The sequence below is a fragment of the Triplophysa rosa genome, linkage group LG2 (genome assembly GCF_024868665.1).
Source record: "Triplophysa rosa linkage group LG2, Trosa_1v2, whole genome shotgun sequence".
Taxonomy (NCBI): domain Eukaryota; kingdom Metazoa; phylum Chordata; class Actinopteri; order Cypriniformes; family Nemacheilidae; genus Triplophysa; species Triplophysa rosa.
In genome coordinates, this window is record NC_079891.1 from 3,948,319 (window position 1) to 3,966,116 (window position 17,798).

Here is a 17,798-nt window from a genome sequence, read left to right on the forward strand (position 1 = left end):
TACAGGTTTTGAATGACACGGAATATTTATTTTGGGGTGAACAATGCTTTTATATCTAAATATATACACTAGTAAACCTATTGAAAAGCGGATATATTTACTGTGAGATGCACAGTGGTGTAACCAATAGACAAACATGAAGTAGGAAAAATAAACTTTGAATTAAAATAGAGTTTTAATATCTTAAGACATGTCACTTCCGTGTGGATATTTTTGATTAGAATAGATTTCTTCGAATGCTCACGGGTGAGAGAGGAAGTGAAAGATGGATGGAGAGAAATGTTTTGGGTCGAGACCACCATGCCTGCGTGTGACGTGCGCGTTTATAGACCACATGTTCTCCGGGCTGCCCGTCTGTCTGCTCTGTACATTAGAGACGCTTCGCTACACTTAAAGCTCAATCAGACACTCCTCTCACCACAGATCTGTACACCGATAGACGTACTTCAGGAGATTCGCACAGTCTGGAGGAACGCTCGCTTTTTGAAAGCATAAAAGACTGTTTGTGTGTGTGAGACGCAGAGCCTTTAGTACTTAAGGTGAATTGCTGTGTTGGAAAAAGGCTTTTGATGCGTATTGGTTGTTATTAATATACAGAAAATAGGAAACAGTTTTTTCCTTTCAGTCTAAACTGCTGAAACACTCTTTGTGTGTCGGTGAAGTCCCATAAAAGTGTGTATTGTGGGAAAAAAACTGGTAAATGGACAAAAATAATTGATTGGCTCTGACTGGCCATTCTTATCCTGTCTAATGTAGCACACATTTCACTATATTCACAATCAAAACAACTGTTGTTCTCACACGAGAGGCGTGTCTCATTCTACAGCATCTGATCTGGAACCATGAATAAACTCTGAAATGCTGTTACTGGCACAGTGACTGCTACCAAAACCTTGTATTTTAATCACATACGTGACTCCGTCGGTGAAATGTAGGCTAAAGTCGCATAAGAGCATAAAAACTGTAAAGCCGTAAAATGATGAAAATTTGCCTTTATTTGGCCTTTATAATATCATAAATACTGAAATGAATGACTATTGACACGTTTTATTTCGCACAAAAAAGATGGCTTCCGAAATATTCTATCTTTGACATACCTTACTCTGAAGAAATCAAGGATATATTTTCACAGAATGTTCTTTACATTAAGTAGGATGATTTCATGTAGAAAACAATACAGGCCTTCCCTAAAAAAAAAATACTTTAGCTCGGTCTCATATGCCATGAATTTGATCAATTTGGCAAACAATAGCTGATATTAAATAACAAAAAATCACAATGTAAATGTTTTATATATATTTATTTTATATACTGTATTTATTTATATTATTACATTTATTATATATATATTCCTTGTTTATTTATTTATATATTATTTATACATTTATTTATAATTAATTAATTATTAATAAATTGTTGCTCCACCTCTAATTAAAATACAGCTCTCTAAAAACGGCTGTGTTAAAAACAACACAATCTGTGTTATTTCTGAACACATCTCTGTGTCTAGGTGTTATTTGGCACATCCTTTTTGAAATTGTGTCTTCAATTTTTCGAGTACATGCATGTGAAATTGCTCACTTCTATACTGTATAGTATGTAAAAATCAGTGTGCAGAATAAGAATTGTCCGTGTCCGTAACCTCTGTACGCAAAAAACATCTGAGAAATATAAATAGAAGTAGATACTGCTTCTGCCAAAATATTTCATTATTCGTCAAATGCACAATTTTTATCCCATAAGGCCATGGGAGTTGAGGAGCCGACCATATTCAAAAAGTGAATCAATTAAATACAGTAAAACTGTGAGCTGGAAAACTCTTTGAAAATGTAACTGATACAATAAATGTATTCCTCGGGGTTACATTGTACTTGTTTAACATCACCAAAGTCAATTATTTTCAAACTAACAGATGCTGAACTTATTTTGACAGAACCCTATTTGATGACAAAGAATGTGACCACAGCAAAACATCTCAGTGAAAGTCATCATCTTTTACTTTCAGTATCTGACCTCAAAGGCAACTCTTCATTCCAATCCTCACTGACAGCTCAGTACACTCATCTCTGTATACGATGAGGATGGTTTCCTCAAGAATCCCGTTACAGTCACTCAGAGAATGTGTGGCGTGAGGAACTCTCTCTCTCTCGCTCGCTCGCTCAGCACACTGCACCCTTTGTGTTCCCTGCGCAGGTGCAACAGCTGAGCGCAGCTGCGAGCCGACAGCCACAAAGTCCCTAGCAAGACTCTCCCTCTCGCTCAAAATAACAAAACAAGCGCTTTCCTAACTGTTGTGGACTGTGTGAAGTGTTATTTAGGGAGCTGTTGAAGCCACATCAAATAAGCCACAGAATACAGAAATGAGACGGATGTGTGGCTGTGTTGTGTAGGTTGAAATCATCATTTGATTTACAGAGAAACAGTCATTTACTGTGCTACGTTTCAAAAAGACTTGTGTCAATTAGAGCAAAGTGAGTCACATGTGTTTCATTTTGATGTTGCTGAATTTGTCGCTGACATCTGGTTTTATATTTAAGAATATACTCAGAATTAAATGTAGATCGCTTGTTGTTTCAGAGAGGTTTTTGCAAAATAAATCATGCACATAAAGAAATATGAATACAAATTCATTTTGAATTGATTTAGATTTGGATTGTATATAATGTAAAACTTTTAATATATTTTTAATGGATTTTTTTAACTGCTTTGTTGTTGCTATTTTCTGATATTCAACACATATTTACTTTTTGAAGACACATTGAATATATCATCAAATGTAACTAGAATATTTCACCCAAAAATAAAAATTTGTAATTTAATTTTATAATTTACTGGCCCTCATGCCATCACAGACATGACTTCCTTTCTTAAACTGAATGCATTTTATATATATATATATATATATATATATAAACAACTCTAGTGTGTCATCTTAAGCAAATTATTATACAGTATAGGTGCATGTAGAAAATTTTATGTTTGAGTTTATTTAGTGACGTTGAAACCAAAACAAACCCAATAGAGTGCTAAAATCAAATATGGCGCCATGTAAATATATATAAATCTCTGGTTTGAACTGATGAGATTTAAAGCCATTTTTTAAAAAGATTTTTGTTGTTGTTGAGTGAACTGTTTAATTATGTTACTTTATCACAATAATGTGATGTCGTTGATTTATCTTATTTTCAATAAAGTGTGCACTTTATTATTATTATTCTGATTAAATACCATATTACGTAATTAATTTAAAATAAATGAATATATAATTATTATATATATTATTAATATTAATTTTAATCAATATTAATATAACATTATTCATATTACTTATTTTAATATTAATGATATTATTTAATAGTATTTAAAATATCATTTTTTTCAGACCTATTAAAAGCGAACATGTCAAATATCCACATGTGTGGCACTTAATGGGCTGTTAATTGACAACACAGTTAACACAGACAGGATACGTTTAATATTAAAACGTTTCAGCTGCATAAATCAAGCAAAAAACAGAATAAACAATTTCAACCACATAAAAATATGAGCAGTACAAATGTATTCTTGGACTCCTAGTATATCAGTACATCTGGACTTCTCAAGACTCGCAGGTCTCTAACACAACATCTCTACCCTGCACCTTACTGCATCCATTCATTGCTTTTCTACCCTCAGAACCACATTCACGTCAAACGCAGATTCACAGTGACGCATCCAGGTGCTTTTACCAGGCCAATGTCAATAACCCAAACGAGACTTTAGAACTTTCTATAGCCACTTTTACGGATCGATTCCCTGTCATCCAGACTGACCACTGTATAAAAAATACATTCAAAGAATTCTCTGTACAGCCAAATGTGCGGTAGATTTAGTAGGAAAATGCACTGAATTCATTGTGGCCAAACCGACCACATCACAAATTTTCAGACACCCTAAACATTTGACATACTGTCACTTTTATGCATACTTGTATGCGAGCTGCCTAGAACGTGACACCAGAATGTAAAGTTCACCATAAATGGCTTCACTCTTTGTCTAACTGTTGTTGTATTAGAACGGCAAAAATGTGTGACAGTGCCATGTGAGGGCAGGACCTCTCCCCAAGCTCCACGCAGACAGCTGCTCCCTGATGACTGTGCACATACGGACCCCTCCGAGCCCTTTAAACTTTAAAGGTCCATCAGAGAACCAGCTGTGTGCGAGTGTTAAAGAGACTGAGAGTGTGTGAGAGTCACTGTTCATTTTCAACCATTTGGCTGAACGAAACACGCCGGCCATTAACAAAGTGCAATTTCCAACAATCCAGAGGTCTGTTGTTTGTGTCAGAATGGGAGCGTTTATCGCCAAGATGTTGTTGCCCACCATCAGCAGTCTGGTGTTCTTGCCCGCAGCCAGCGTGGCCGCCAAGAGAGGCTTTCACATGGAGGCCATGGTCTATTTCTTCACCATGTTCTTCACAGCGGTAAGAGAACGACTGTGTTTACTGTAAAACTGTATTTCTTGTTTCCACTTAAAAAATGAAGATACCCGGCTTCCTTAAAATCTTTAGTTAATTCAACGTAAAAAATATGAGTTATTGCATGAATATGACGCAAAATTGTTATATTAACTAGTATTTTTGAGTTGAATGAACTAAAAGCCGGGTCACTTCATTTTTAAGTTAAAACAACAAATCATTTTTAAAGTGGATCTATCAAGATTACTGTAGAAATGCGTGAAGATATATCTTCTGTATCTCCATATTATTCCATCTGTAGTGTTAATGTAAACTTTTTTCTATTTTTTTGTTTGTAATAAAAATTGTGATAAATCTAAGGCAGTATCTATGTCTCTTTTCAAAAGGAAAAGTTATCAACATATATCTAGAAGGCCTAGTAATGATGTGAAATATAAGTCCAAATGTTCTCTCCACATATGTTCAGATTTATCACGCCTGTGATGGACCGGGGCTGTCTATACTCTGTTTCATGAAGTATGAGATTCTGGAGTACTTCAGCGTGTATGGAACAGCCATCTCCATGTGGGTCACATTGCTAGGTGAGAAAATCCGTCATGTTTTTTTATTCTTAAATGGATAGTTCAGCCAAAAGTAATAATTCTGACATCATTCAAACATTGTTTTGTGTCCATGCAATGGAAGTCAATGATGGTCAATGTTGTTTGGTTACCAATGTTCTTCAAAATATCATCTTTTGTGTTCTGCAGAAGAAAGAAACTCGCACAGGTTTGGAAGGACATACAGAATTTCGATTTTTGCGTGAACTGTGCCTTTTAGTTAATCACGTTTTCAATGGTAATCGCTATAATAATTCAATACTCCCTGCTGTACTCCCACATGGGTCAGACGGTCAGCAAAGCGATTAAAATCATCGTTTTCCGAGAGTGGTGTTAACCGTACGACAGGTGTTTATATCTTACGTTCTACCGTGTCAAGAATGTGTACTCATGTTCTCTAACACTCATCCAGCGCTGGGAGATTTCGATGAACCCAAACGCTCATCGCTCACTATGTTTGGGGTGCTGACTTCGGCTGTGAGGATCTACCAGGACCGATGGGGCTACGGCATCTACTCCGGCCCCATCGGAACAGCTGTCTTCATGATAACAGTCAAATGGGTGAGTCGGAGAAAAACAGCAGCTGATTGGATCATACGGTCAAGCTGTGTGACATGTGTTCGATGATGCAGAAAGACCCAGCTAACAAAAACACGTTTGGTATACAATAAGTTAAGAAAATGTTATTTTTAAATGTTTTAAGCGGTCCACTAATAATGTAAGAATTACGTTTCTAAAGCGTTTTCACAACGTTTGCTGACTAAGTGCTCTGGTGGGAACATGTTTTGATAACTTTGAGAGAACTTTCAGAGAACGTCACCCAACGTTCTGATAACGTTCCCTGTTAGCTAGTAAACAAGCTTAATGTGGGATTATATTTTGCTTATTTGCACTGACAAAACAGAAACTCAAGATTTTATTACAGTAGGTGACGCAAATGCAACCACGAGGCCTCACCAAATTGTTGTTTTTCTTTCATCCAAGTTACAAAAAATGAAGGAAAAGAAGGGACTTTATCCAGACAAAAGCGTTTACACTCAACAAGTGGGACCGGGATGCTGTTTCGGCGCTCTTGCTTTAATGCTTCGCTTCTATTTTGAGGTATTTTGTGTGCGGCTCCAACAGTTACTGCAACTGGAAGAATGCATGACACAATAGTTACACAAGCGTGGTACAGCTGTGGTAATGACTCCTTCACTTCCTCCTGCAGGAGTGGGACTATGCTTACGTCCACAGTTTCTATCACGTGTCGCTGGCCGTGTCTTTTATCCTGCTACTGCCCAAGAAGAACCGTTATGCTGGGACGGGACGCAACGCGGCCAAACTCAACTGTTACACCCTCTGCTGCTGTGTATGATGCATCTTTTTATCTCAGCCGAGCTGTAGAGGTGATCTTAAAATTGACAAACTGTGAACTTTTAAAGTGACAGTTCACCACAAAAACGAAAAAGCTGTCATTATTTACTCCATTTCGAACATGTATCGTTTTCTTTCTTCTATGGAACAGCGATGTTTCAAAGAATGTACTGGTGGATTTAATGAAGAAGAATTGGAGCTTTCATGCTTCAGAATAGAAACAAACACACCAGAAAGTATTGTAAAAGAGTTGCGCACAAACATTGTATGACGTAAAACTGCAATCTGTTACTTTTTTGAGTTAATAATAGAAACTGTGCTAAAAAAAATGTCCTTACTCCGATTTACAACGTTAGTCTTATAATAATATCATTTTTTCACAGAAAACGTCAGTTTGACGTCATTTCACTTCAACAAGTACGTAAAGTAACATGCAGTGTTATGTTGTCTAACAGAGATGGCGATAGAGACTAAATTTACGTACTGACTGCAGCTTTACGAAGACCTGCAATGTAGCGCACAACTTTTATGGACCACATTTGCATTATGTTTAACGTACTTTTGTGTCCTTCTTGAAGCTTTAGTTTAAATGCTTTCCATTTCATTCATTTATTCGTATATTTATTTTGCGTATAAAAAAGTGACCAGTACATTCTTCACCATTTTCCACGGAAGAAAGTCATGGGTTTGGAACGGCATGAAGGCGTGTAAATTATTTTCATTTTTCGCTGAAGCGTTCCTTTAATTTGCCAAACATTTTCCGCCATATTAATTACACCCCTATTTGTTTAACGGCAGAAATCACAACCGCCAATAAAGGAGAAAGCACGGACCATCTGGACCACTCCCCAAAAACCCTGGACGCGGACCGGTGGTCCTGGCTTGCCATTTCACAAATCCCAGCCACGCACCATGTAACGCAAGAAACGGCATCTGCTAACGGCACCCTGAAAGCGAGGACAGTTATACGACCTCCCAGCAGGCCAAGTATGCTTTGGACAACTTATTCGTAGGGATAGAATGATGCCCCGCTTGTCAAAAAATGACGAGAAGGTGTCGGTACTGAAAAACAGTCGGGAAGGTTGTGAAGAGGGTCTTCGGGACCAGAGAAGAAAGGACTGCCGCGAAGCTCCAAACATACCGTAACGCTCCAGCTGGAAAGTTTATGAGTCAGAAAAAACAGCAGACGTATTATCTGTCCAAAATGAATAAACTGTCTTTCAAAGGTTCCTCATAAGGGACCACTTGTCTATGAATGTTAAAATGATTGTAAAAAGGCCATTTAATTCTTATATTCAAGTGTTTGTGCCAGACAGGTCAGACATCATCTGGGTACAACTAAACTCGTAGCTAAACCTATCAAACGGTTTTGATATATCGTGTAGTACATTGAAAGACGTAAAAATGATTCATTTTTGACATTTTGTTTCTTTCTTGTAAATATATCTATTTATTGCACAGCCCATGATTTAGTTCTTTTGTTTCTGTTTATGTGTGTGTTTTTTATTTAATGACATAAAAACCTGAAATGTATTTGTCTCTTTGTTTAATTCCTGTAAGCTCTGAGTTAGTAGTACATTTTAATGGACTACTCGTCCAAAAATTTTAATTCTTTCATCATTTACTCATCCATATGTCATTCCAAACCGGTATGACTTTCTTTTTTCTGCAGAACCCAAAAGAAGATATTTTGAAGAACGTCGGTAACCAAACAACATTGGACTCCATTGACTTCCATTGTATGAACACAAAACCACAGAGACATTTCTCAGAATATTTTTTTTTCTGGCGTTTCACAGAAAAACAAAAGTCATGCAGGTTTTAAACAACATGATTTTTGTCTTCTTTTGAGTGAACTATTCCTTTAAGGACGATTAAGTGGTTTAAGTTAAAGGAACATAAATCATGGCTTTCTCAAAGTTTCATTCTTAAATTTCACATTTCACTTGGTCCATCAGCCACGCAAACTGTCCAAAAACGACAAACGCACGCGGCATGTTTTAGACAAAACAGTCTCCCACCAAACGTGAATGAAATTTTGGCTGGCTGAGACTGCTTTGACGCGAGGCCAGGCCACCAGCTCCTGTGCCCAGAGAAAGGTGTTTTTGTCTGGATGGGAAGTTGGCAACTTTCGCCTCTTGGCCGACTGTCCTAATCTGCCAAAAAGAGAAACCGTACACTTTTATTACACCGGCGTGAAGCACTTTGGGCTTCTTTATGACCACTGTCTGTTTAAAACCACTTTGTTTGTGGTCTCGGCCCCCACACACACACACACACACCGTCTGAGGAAACTCCACCGAACCACCGCAATGGTTGTAAGAAAGCAAACATATCTGCAATGGTGTTGGCAGCATGACTGAATTCTGCGCCGCAGTCTCCTCATACCTCTCTTCGTTTCTTTTGTTTGGATTTAAACTAAGATGGACAGTTGATTCTCTCTGTCTGGTGCATCCCCATAACAGAAAAATGACAGATGGGATCTCTTTAATATCTAAATAATATCTCTTTAAATATTTCTCCTCGACATCAGCGAGATTAAATGGAGGGAAAATAGACTTCAGTCTTCTGCGTCTCAAATATTTCTCCTGAGAAAAAGAGGCAGAAATCCGACACATGTCTTTCAGAACAGATCTTAAGAATTTTACAAACGGTGCTGTCTGCAATCAAAACTCAATATTATTGAAGATTTCAATATGAACTCAAACATTTCTCATCAAATTTACCCAAATCCAGATAATGTATTTTAACATATATTTCTGTTTTTATTTCTCCTAAGCAATTTTAGGGGGAACATCTCAAAGTTGATATAGTACTTAAATGAAACAACTGAGAATTTGATCAAAACTCTTCAAACTTTTTCAGGAGAAATATTTGAGACGCAGAAGATTTAAAGGGATACTTCACCCAAAAATGAAAATTCCGTCAACATTTACTCACCTTCGAGTTGTTCCAAATCTGTATACATTTCTTTGTTCTGATGAACACAGAGAAAGATATTTGAAAGAATGCTTGTTACCAAACAGTTCTTGGTCCAAGATCTGTCTTCGTTTTCTTTTAGTAAAATGTCCTGGATGGTCACTTACAGAAATTAAAGTATTTTATCTCTTTTTGTTTTGGACAGGGACATATAAGTCAAATGACGTCAGATTGTTCGCCTCCTCTGGGGTTGAAACATGTGTTTCACTATTAGCAAGGGAGTGTAAAGTTCTGATAAAAGTCTGGCATCAGCTGCCAGTGCTGTTGTTCTCACTCTCTCCGCTTTCTTCTCGCTCTCAGCTGTTTCCTCAGCTGCCGGGGACCTCTGAGCGCCGACAGCTGCTATGAGCAAAACAACAAGGAATTGACCCAATCAAATGTTAATCCCAAAATAATCTCCCTCACCATGAAGTTAATGTCCTGCATAACTTCATACAAATGGTACTTTTGACATGTTATTGTTTTGCTTAAAGGTCCAGTGTGTGTTTTTTTGAAGGATCAATGGACATAAATGCAATATAGCATAACTATGTCTTCAGAGGTGTTTGAAGATCTTACATAATGAAGCGTTGTGTTTTTATTACCTTAGAATGAGCTATTTCTATCTACACCGTGGGTCCCTTACATGGAAATCACCATCTTGTTTCTACAGTAGCCCTAAACGGACAAACTGCTCTGCACAGCGCGTTTCGTAAATACTTTATCTCTTTCGGCAAAGAAGCAAAAACGTGACGGCATCTTAGTTCTGTGTCAGCCACCGTAGTGCTTCGAAAGGGAGGGGTGGAGTGAGCCGTTGGTTGCAATTCGCAACCTCACCACTAGATGCCGCACACTAGAGCTTTAAAGGGATAGTTCACCCAAAGAAAATCTGTCACTTATTAATTCCAAAGTTGTTCAAAACATGTATATGACTCTTTCCTTTGTAAACACAAAAGAAGATATTTTGAGAAATGTTTCGGTGGTTTTGTGTCCATACAATGGAAGTCAACGGGATTCAATGTTCCATCAGACCTTCAACAGTTGAGCCCAAGACCCCTAAATTTCCTCCACACATACGGTCGTTCCTGAGTGTCAGGCTCTTCACGTTCACGGGGCGCAGGGGCCAGACGTGGCCTGTCACAGCGCAGGGGACGCCTCTGGTGTAACGCTTTCTTCACCGCTTGATTCAACTGACAGCATGAACAGAAGAGATTCAATTTCATGTCAGATTTAACCTCACCAGGAATGTACACACATTAACCTGTAATATCACAAGAAACTGTAATCTATTCTTTATTAATCGTATTTTGTAAAATTTGACTCAAATACTAAATTAGCTTCAAAATGTTTTCCAAACTACCATTCCAAAATGTGGACTTTTTTAATAGTTTTTAAAGAAATTGATTGGTTACTGCAGTTCGCTTCAGTCACAGATGGAATAGTGGGTATCATGTCTCACTTTTTTTTGGAGACGTGTTTCTTTTCAAACCAAAGTTAGACTGTACGGTAACATAATGTTTTGCTAACTTCACACTTCATGACACCCAACTGTTGTCAAATGTAATTAAAAAAAGAAAAGTTTTTGCTTTGTAGAATGCAACAATTAATACAAATAATTTGCAGCATTGTTCATGTTTCGACTATGTTCATAATCACTTTATGCCACTTGGTATGAATTTCTTTAAAGGGATAGTTCACCAAAAAATGTTTATTCTGTCATGATTCACTCACCCCCGAGTTGTTCCAAATCTGTATAAATGTCTTGTTGATGAACACAGAGAAAGATATTTGGAAGAATGCTTGTAACCAAACAGTTCTTGGCCACCATTGACTACCATAGTAGGAAAAATGACAATGGTAGTCAAAAGTGCCCTAGAACTGTTTGCTTTCCTACATACTTCAAAATATCTTCTTTTGTGTTCAACAGAACAAAAACATGATAAAGTAAATTTTCCTACTACGGTTGTCAATGGTGGCCAAGAACTGTTTGGTTACAAGGGGCATTCTTCCAAATATCTTTCTTTGTGTTCATCAGAACAAAGAAATTTATACAGATTTGGAACAACTCGAAAGTGAGTAATTCATGACAGAATTTGAATTTTTGGGTGAACATAAAATTGTCAGTGATTCCAACCATCGAATACAACCAAATGTATCAGCAGCCATACCTGTTGTTTGCTCTGGACTAGTTTTCTGTCCACCTGTGCTGTCTGCACCTTCTGCTTTGGATCATCATCAGTCAGTGAAGCGTGAGTGGCAGTTTGGCTGTCATCTTCAACAAGGGCCATCTTACCAATTCTAAATAAAAAAATGGTGTATTTTCATTTCTTTGAATATTTTACAGTTACATTCTTGATTTACAGCATTAAAAATGCATCTATGCGCATTTTTGGAGAATATGAGAAGAAATTACACTATTGACACCAATGACACTGATGCTATTGCATCAAACTGATAACCACGTGAGTTTTACATTTTATATATAATTAATACATTATTATGATGTTTTTACAAACCTTGACACTTTGGAGGCAGCCTGATTAAATACTTCAATCTTTGCCATCATCTGCCTCTCGACCGACTGCGCAGTAGCACAGGACATGATGTCAGACAGAGAGCATCCTGGGAGCAGACGCAACAGCAAAGCCACCATCTAACCCAATATACAAACATCAGGTCAATCTGAAGACCAAAGACTTTCATCTAGAATCAATCAAAGCTTTTCATACATGCCATCATAATTAACGTGATTTTTTCATTGCCATTCATATTTTTTATATAATCATAAATATAATACAATCGTTTTTCCTAAAATTCCTTTTTATGCATCAATGTAGTAAATTGTCAACTGTATTTGATTTGGTTGTATGTACATACATTGTGGTCATGTGATGTGATTCTTGCCTGCTCATTGGTGGGATCTAAGATAAGAACTCTGATGGCATCCTGCTTTGCTTCTTCCAGTCTGTCTGCTTTGCTAGAAGCTTTGGCTCGATTTTCGTAGTACTGAACTACGGCAGGGTTGTGCTTTATAGCTACTGAAAACGTGTCTGCTGCCTCTTGGTACTTCCTATAATAGACCCATGTTATATAAATGAATAAAAAGTAGTTGCATACAGATTTAAAAATATGTTTTAAGATGTATTAAGTTACTTGTTGTTGAATCTGTGCAGGCCCAGCGTGTTGTGAATGACAGCGAGTCGTAGCCGGATAGCCGTGTTGTCGGGACCCATCTCCTCTGCTAGCTGATAATCCGCCAATGCAAACATCCACTCGCACTGCTTATAAAAACAATCTGAGGGAAAAAGAGACCGGGGACACACAGAGAGAGAGAGATTTGCTCTGGATGATACACAATGGATGATTGCTCAAAAGAACCAAACTAGACATTTCAAGAATTCTTGTTTTAATTTAATAAACTCCTCTCGGGTTATAATTGGGAGAAATACTGCATCTCAGTCTCAGTGCCATTCAGAAGTCTCAACCGAACGCACCTCCTCTGTTGATGAACAGCGCGCTCTCATCTCTCTGTTTCTCGATGGCCTTGTTTAGCAGCACGACGGCTTCCCTATACAAACCCCTGGAGAAGCACTGAACTGCAAAATCATTGTACGTGAGCACCAGTTGGGTTTGAGCATCCTCTTCTAAAGCCCCTGAGATCTCCTGCTCCTCACCCTCAGGTGGTTCTTCTCCAACCCCACACAAGTCAACCGCAAGAACAAAGTCATCGATGGCAGCAGTGAAGTCTTTAAGGCGACGATACAGAATCCCCCTGGAAGAATGCAGATATGTGCACTTTATTGCTGTTTGCATTGTAAGGGAGACCGGGGCTAGTTGTCACACATGTACTCGAGTAAATATTTCACTGAATAGACACATACAAAACTATAAGACAATAAAAATATATATATATATAGTTCAATGAATGTATTTGACATACTTTTATGACAACATGGCTTAATAGTTGTCACACTGAATGGTGTAAATGGTTACGACGGACGCAGGCTGCCATTCAGTAAAATGCAAACAGCTAAACAACAATTAATCTCAATAATTAATCCGAAGAAAATGTTTGTTTATGGCCAAAAAGTATTGTAATTCAAAAAGTTATACATCTATGACATATAAAGCATACGTGACAACTTGCCCCAATGGCACATATAAAAAAATCCTTTCTGAGAACACAGTTCAACTTCTCTGTTCAATCTACGTTCATTGTATAATGGACACGTGGTTTTATTGTGTTTACTTATTGCAGCTTTTGCAAAACAATATGACAATGTTGGAATATTAGTTTGTTCAAAAATGAGTTGTGCAGAGCTATGATCTAGTTTCTTCTGTGATCTAAAAGTCATTTTAACTGCATGGTTACTACATAATCTGCATCTTTATGTGTTATTTTAAGGCTTTGATGACTTTCCTATTACTCTTAAACATAAAAAATAGTATAGGTATAAAAACAGTGAAACTAGGGTGCAAACGCTTAAAAAATGTACTCACGTTTGCAATTGGTATACTTCTTTTAGACTAAAAGTAAGAAAGTATACTTTCAACCTACTTTTTGTATACTTCTCTGAAGTGTACTTTATACTTAACAAGTATTAAAGGGGTCATATGACACGGCTAAAAGGAATATTATCGTTTGTTTTAGATGTAATGCAATGTGTATACAGGATTTACGGTTCAAAAACGCTGTATTTTCCACGTACCGCGCATGTTTGGATCTCCTCTCGCCTCTCTAAAACGCGCTGATTTTTTACAAAGCTCATTGCTCTGAAAAGCGAGGTGTGCTATGATTGGCCAGTTAACCAGTGCGTAGTGATTGGTCGAATACTGCAAGCGTGTGACGAAAATGTGATGCCTCTTACCATATTTGGACAGGTACGCCCACCTTACTTGTGTAAACATTTGGGCGGTCTTAGTCAACTCGTACCACGAACTGACGTGGATTTGTGGGGGTGTGGTTACACGAGGCGTTTCAGGCAGGTCTGGGTGAGCATTCGCTTTTCGATAAAATGCATCTTTTGTTTCCGACACTTTCATTTTTGCAATTTTATGTGTCTAATACATGCATGGGCAATTTATAACACACCAAAGACACGGAAAAACACGAATTCCCCCTTTAAATATATAGAGTTTTAATCTAATACACTATCATTACATCTACAGTATAAGTTCACTTGTACTATAGTTTCAGTACAAACAAAAAACACAGTTGTAAGCTAGCCACATACTCAGAGTTTACTACTGTTTAAAAAAAATCGCTTTTTTCCCAAGTCCCAAGTAGAATTGAAATACTACAGTAAAGCATACCGCTAGCACATTTATATTAGTATACTTACCGCTTTCTATTAACTTACAACTTACTACATAAAGTATACTTAAAAATATATTTAACCTTAATTTAAGTTTACTTAACCAAATGAACCTTATTTTTGTACTGTTCTTAAATGGAAAGACATTTAATAACAATTGATGAATTTATGGCTACATGCCATAATATCATTTTTATTCAACCCACAAAAACAGATCTCAACAGATCATTTGAGAATGCTATAAATCCCCAGCTCGCCCAGCCTTACCTAAAGAGATAGTAGTGTGCTTTACTGGGGTTATACTCCAGAGCTGTGTTTATTTTCCCCAGTGCATCTGAAAGCTCTCCCATCAGCGCTTTATCAACGGCTGCGTGATGAGAACGCTCCGCCGTCTCCTGCAGCTTCTTCAACAGAGCACTCGCCTCCTGACAACTCGGTTTCAGTCTCAGCGCGGATCTCACATCATGATAGCACAAAGTCATCTGGGGACACATATTGACCTCATACCTATATATATATGATAGACTCTTAAATGAAAATCATCTTCTCAAGGCTGAGAATAATGAACTGACCTGATTGAGCTGCTGGTGTAGGCGAGCTCTTAAAGTAAAGAGGTCAGCTGAAGGGTCACCTGTCTCCAGCCAGTTACTGACCAGACGAAGACAGTCCGAGTATCGGCCCAGAGCAGTCAGACAGGCCAAGCTATGAATGTATATATTAAAAAAGGCTTCTGATATTTGCTATTTGTGCATTTAAACTGGCATTGCATTAGTTAAAACTAACTAATAAAACTAATAAACCCACCTGTTAAATTATCATCTGCAAAAAACTGCTTAGACCTTTTCTTATTACTAATTGTATTAACTGGTCTAAGCCAGCTTACAATGACTTGTAAATCATATGTCAAGGTGATGTTTGGTCAATGATCATACAGGTTGAATGTAGTTAGGATGGAGCGCCACCTGTTGGCAATTTTAATGCCTGAAAATTCAGCTCCGCCATGACAGGAATATATTCTTAAAATATTATGTATATAATATTATCCATTAATAAAATAGAAAACAATTATTTTGTATTAAACAAATGCAGCCTTAGTGAGCTTAATTTTTTTTTAATTGCATCTATTGTGTTTTGGTAGCTTTTGTTGAATAAATCTTATGGTTTGGTCATTTAAATGTTTTAAGTTAGACAAATTTGTCATTTTTGTGTTAGGTAGAAAACAAATGCCTCTCCACCCCCAAAATACTTCACCAAACCATTCCACTTAAAATGTTTTTTCTTTTTACAATTCGACCACTGATGAGACTCAGTTTTGCTGCACTCATTTAAACCTGAAGTGGCACTTCTGGCACTTAAAGGGACAGTTCACCCAAAAATAAAAATTCATCATTTACTCACCCTTGAGTTGTTCCAAATCTGTATAAATGTCTTTGTTCTGATGAAAACAGATATTTGGAAGAACGCTTGAAACCAAACAGTTCTTGGCCACCATTGACTACCATAGTAGGAAAAATGACAATGGTAGTCAAAAGTTCCCCAGAACTGTTTGCTTTCCTACATTCCTCAAAATATCTTCTTTTGTGTTCAACAGAACAAAGACATTTACAATTGCAATTTTTCCAAGAACTTTTGGCCAAGAACTGTTTGGTTGCAAGCATTCTTCCAAATATTTTTCTCTGTGTTCATCAGAACAAAGAAATTGATACAGATTAGGAACAATGTGCGTAAATGAAGACAGACTTTTCCTTTTTGGGTGAACTGTTCCTTTAAGAGCTCTTAAATATCTGCTAAAACTTGCACTGACCTTCTCATGTGATAAGGCCGGAAAGCGGGTTTGATTTCCGCCGCTTTTGTGAAAGACTCCAAAGCCTCCACAGACATCCCCAAATCATAGAGACACTGACCCTCAAGAACAATTAACACACACACATAGCATAACCATGCTGAAATGATGTGTAGACCAGTGGTTCTCAAACTTTTTCGTTGTAAGGCCCCCTTTGTGTTAAGTGCATATTTGCGGCCCCCCATATAAAGACGTATAATCTTAAACTTAGAATTTTAATTAAACCAAAAACATTCGGTTATACAATGCTGGAACCTCAATTCTTTTGGTTGGTGGTGTCATTTTTCTGATGTTTGAGTGCATGAAATCTATGATAAATTTCTATATTGCATAAAATGCCACAAAATCTGTTGCCCCCCTGGATCCTTCTTGGGGCCCCCCAGTTTGAGAACCACTGGTGTAGACTACATTGTTGTTACTGTACTGTATATCCCTAACAGCTGTAAATTAATGTCTGTACCTGCAGGTAGTAAATGAAGGCCAGTTTCTGTGAATAGACCTCATTTTGTGGTTCCAGCATACAGGTGTGTTTGTAATCCAGTGCTGCAGACTGAAAATCACACAGCTGAAGGAAAGCTTCTGCTCGCTCTACATAGAGCTGTGTCTGCAGATGGGTTCAACATGAAAAACTTATTAGACAAATTTAGAGCTTCAAATAATAAAGCGGTATCAAAGAATAAATATTCATATATTCCTGCATACCTGTTGAGGCTGGAGCACTATGGCCTTTGAGAAACAGGACACAGCCTTCTCAAACTGAAACTGTGACATAGCATTGACACCTGCCTGGTAACTATAAATATAAACAAATTTTGCAATAAGACTTCATTATAGAGCAGATGTTAGATATTCATTTGAATTACTCTTTGCTTACTGATTATCTGCTTTCTTTTGGATTAGGAGTTCCCCACTCATGTCTCGTCTCACTGAAAGGCCGCTTCAGACATGAAAGCATAAACCTCTGCACAGAAATCAGATTTAATTTCTTGCAAACCTCAGGATTTACTCAAACTGTCAAAAGTGGCATCTGTAAATAATTCAGATTTTTTTTGTAAAACTAAACACACCTCAACAAAAACAAGTCGTGCAATAGTTCCTTACACTTGAAAACTTCTGACAACATTTAGTAACTATGGGAACACTTGAGTCACGTAAGACACTCCCTCTAATTTTTGTTTAAAATTTATGATGACAATTTTAAAAATGCGATTCATTAAAGGAAATCCGTGATAGGTGTTTATAAGCATAACTAAATCCGATTTATGTTGTAT

The 17,798-nt window shown here is 37.3% G+C and overlaps 2 protein-coding genes across 2 annotated transcripts; one reads left to right on the forward strand and one right to left on the reverse strand.

Annotated features, from left to right (window-relative positions):
• Positions 1 to 3,920: 3,920 nt before the first annotated feature.
• mymk (myomaker, myoblast fusion factor) lies at positions 3,921 to 7,932 on the forward strand. Its single transcript, XM_057324045.1, has 6 exons — positions 3,921 to 4,462; positions 4,923 to 5,037; positions 5,468 to 5,616; positions 6,040 to 6,156; positions 6,266 to 6,406; positions 7,210 to 7,932. The coding sequence occupies exons 1-6, from the start codon at positions 4,328 to 4,330 to the stop codon at positions 7,327 to 7,329; spliced, it is 777 nt and encodes a 258-aa protein (XP_057180028.1). The 5' UTR covers positions 3,921 to 4,327; the 3' UTR covers positions 7,330 to 7,932.
• Positions 7,933 to 11,935: 4,003 nt separating this feature from the next.
• On the reverse strand, positions 11,936 to 17,490 carry LOC130545747 (tetratricopeptide repeat protein 16-like; the record flags this gene model as incomplete). Its single annotated transcript, XM_057320469.1, has 10 exons — positions 17,402 to 17,490; positions 17,230 to 17,320; positions 16,988 to 17,131; positions 16,489 to 16,589; positions 15,257 to 15,386; positions 14,952 to 15,166; positions 12,864 to 13,141; positions 12,523 to 12,664; positions 12,274 to 12,439; positions 11,936 to 12,022 (listed from the first exon to the last, which is right to left on the reverse strand). Coding segments are annotated over exons 1-10 (1,395 nt in total), but the record flags the coding sequence as incomplete, so codon positions are not given.
• Positions 17,491 to 17,798: the final 308 nt, after the last annotated feature.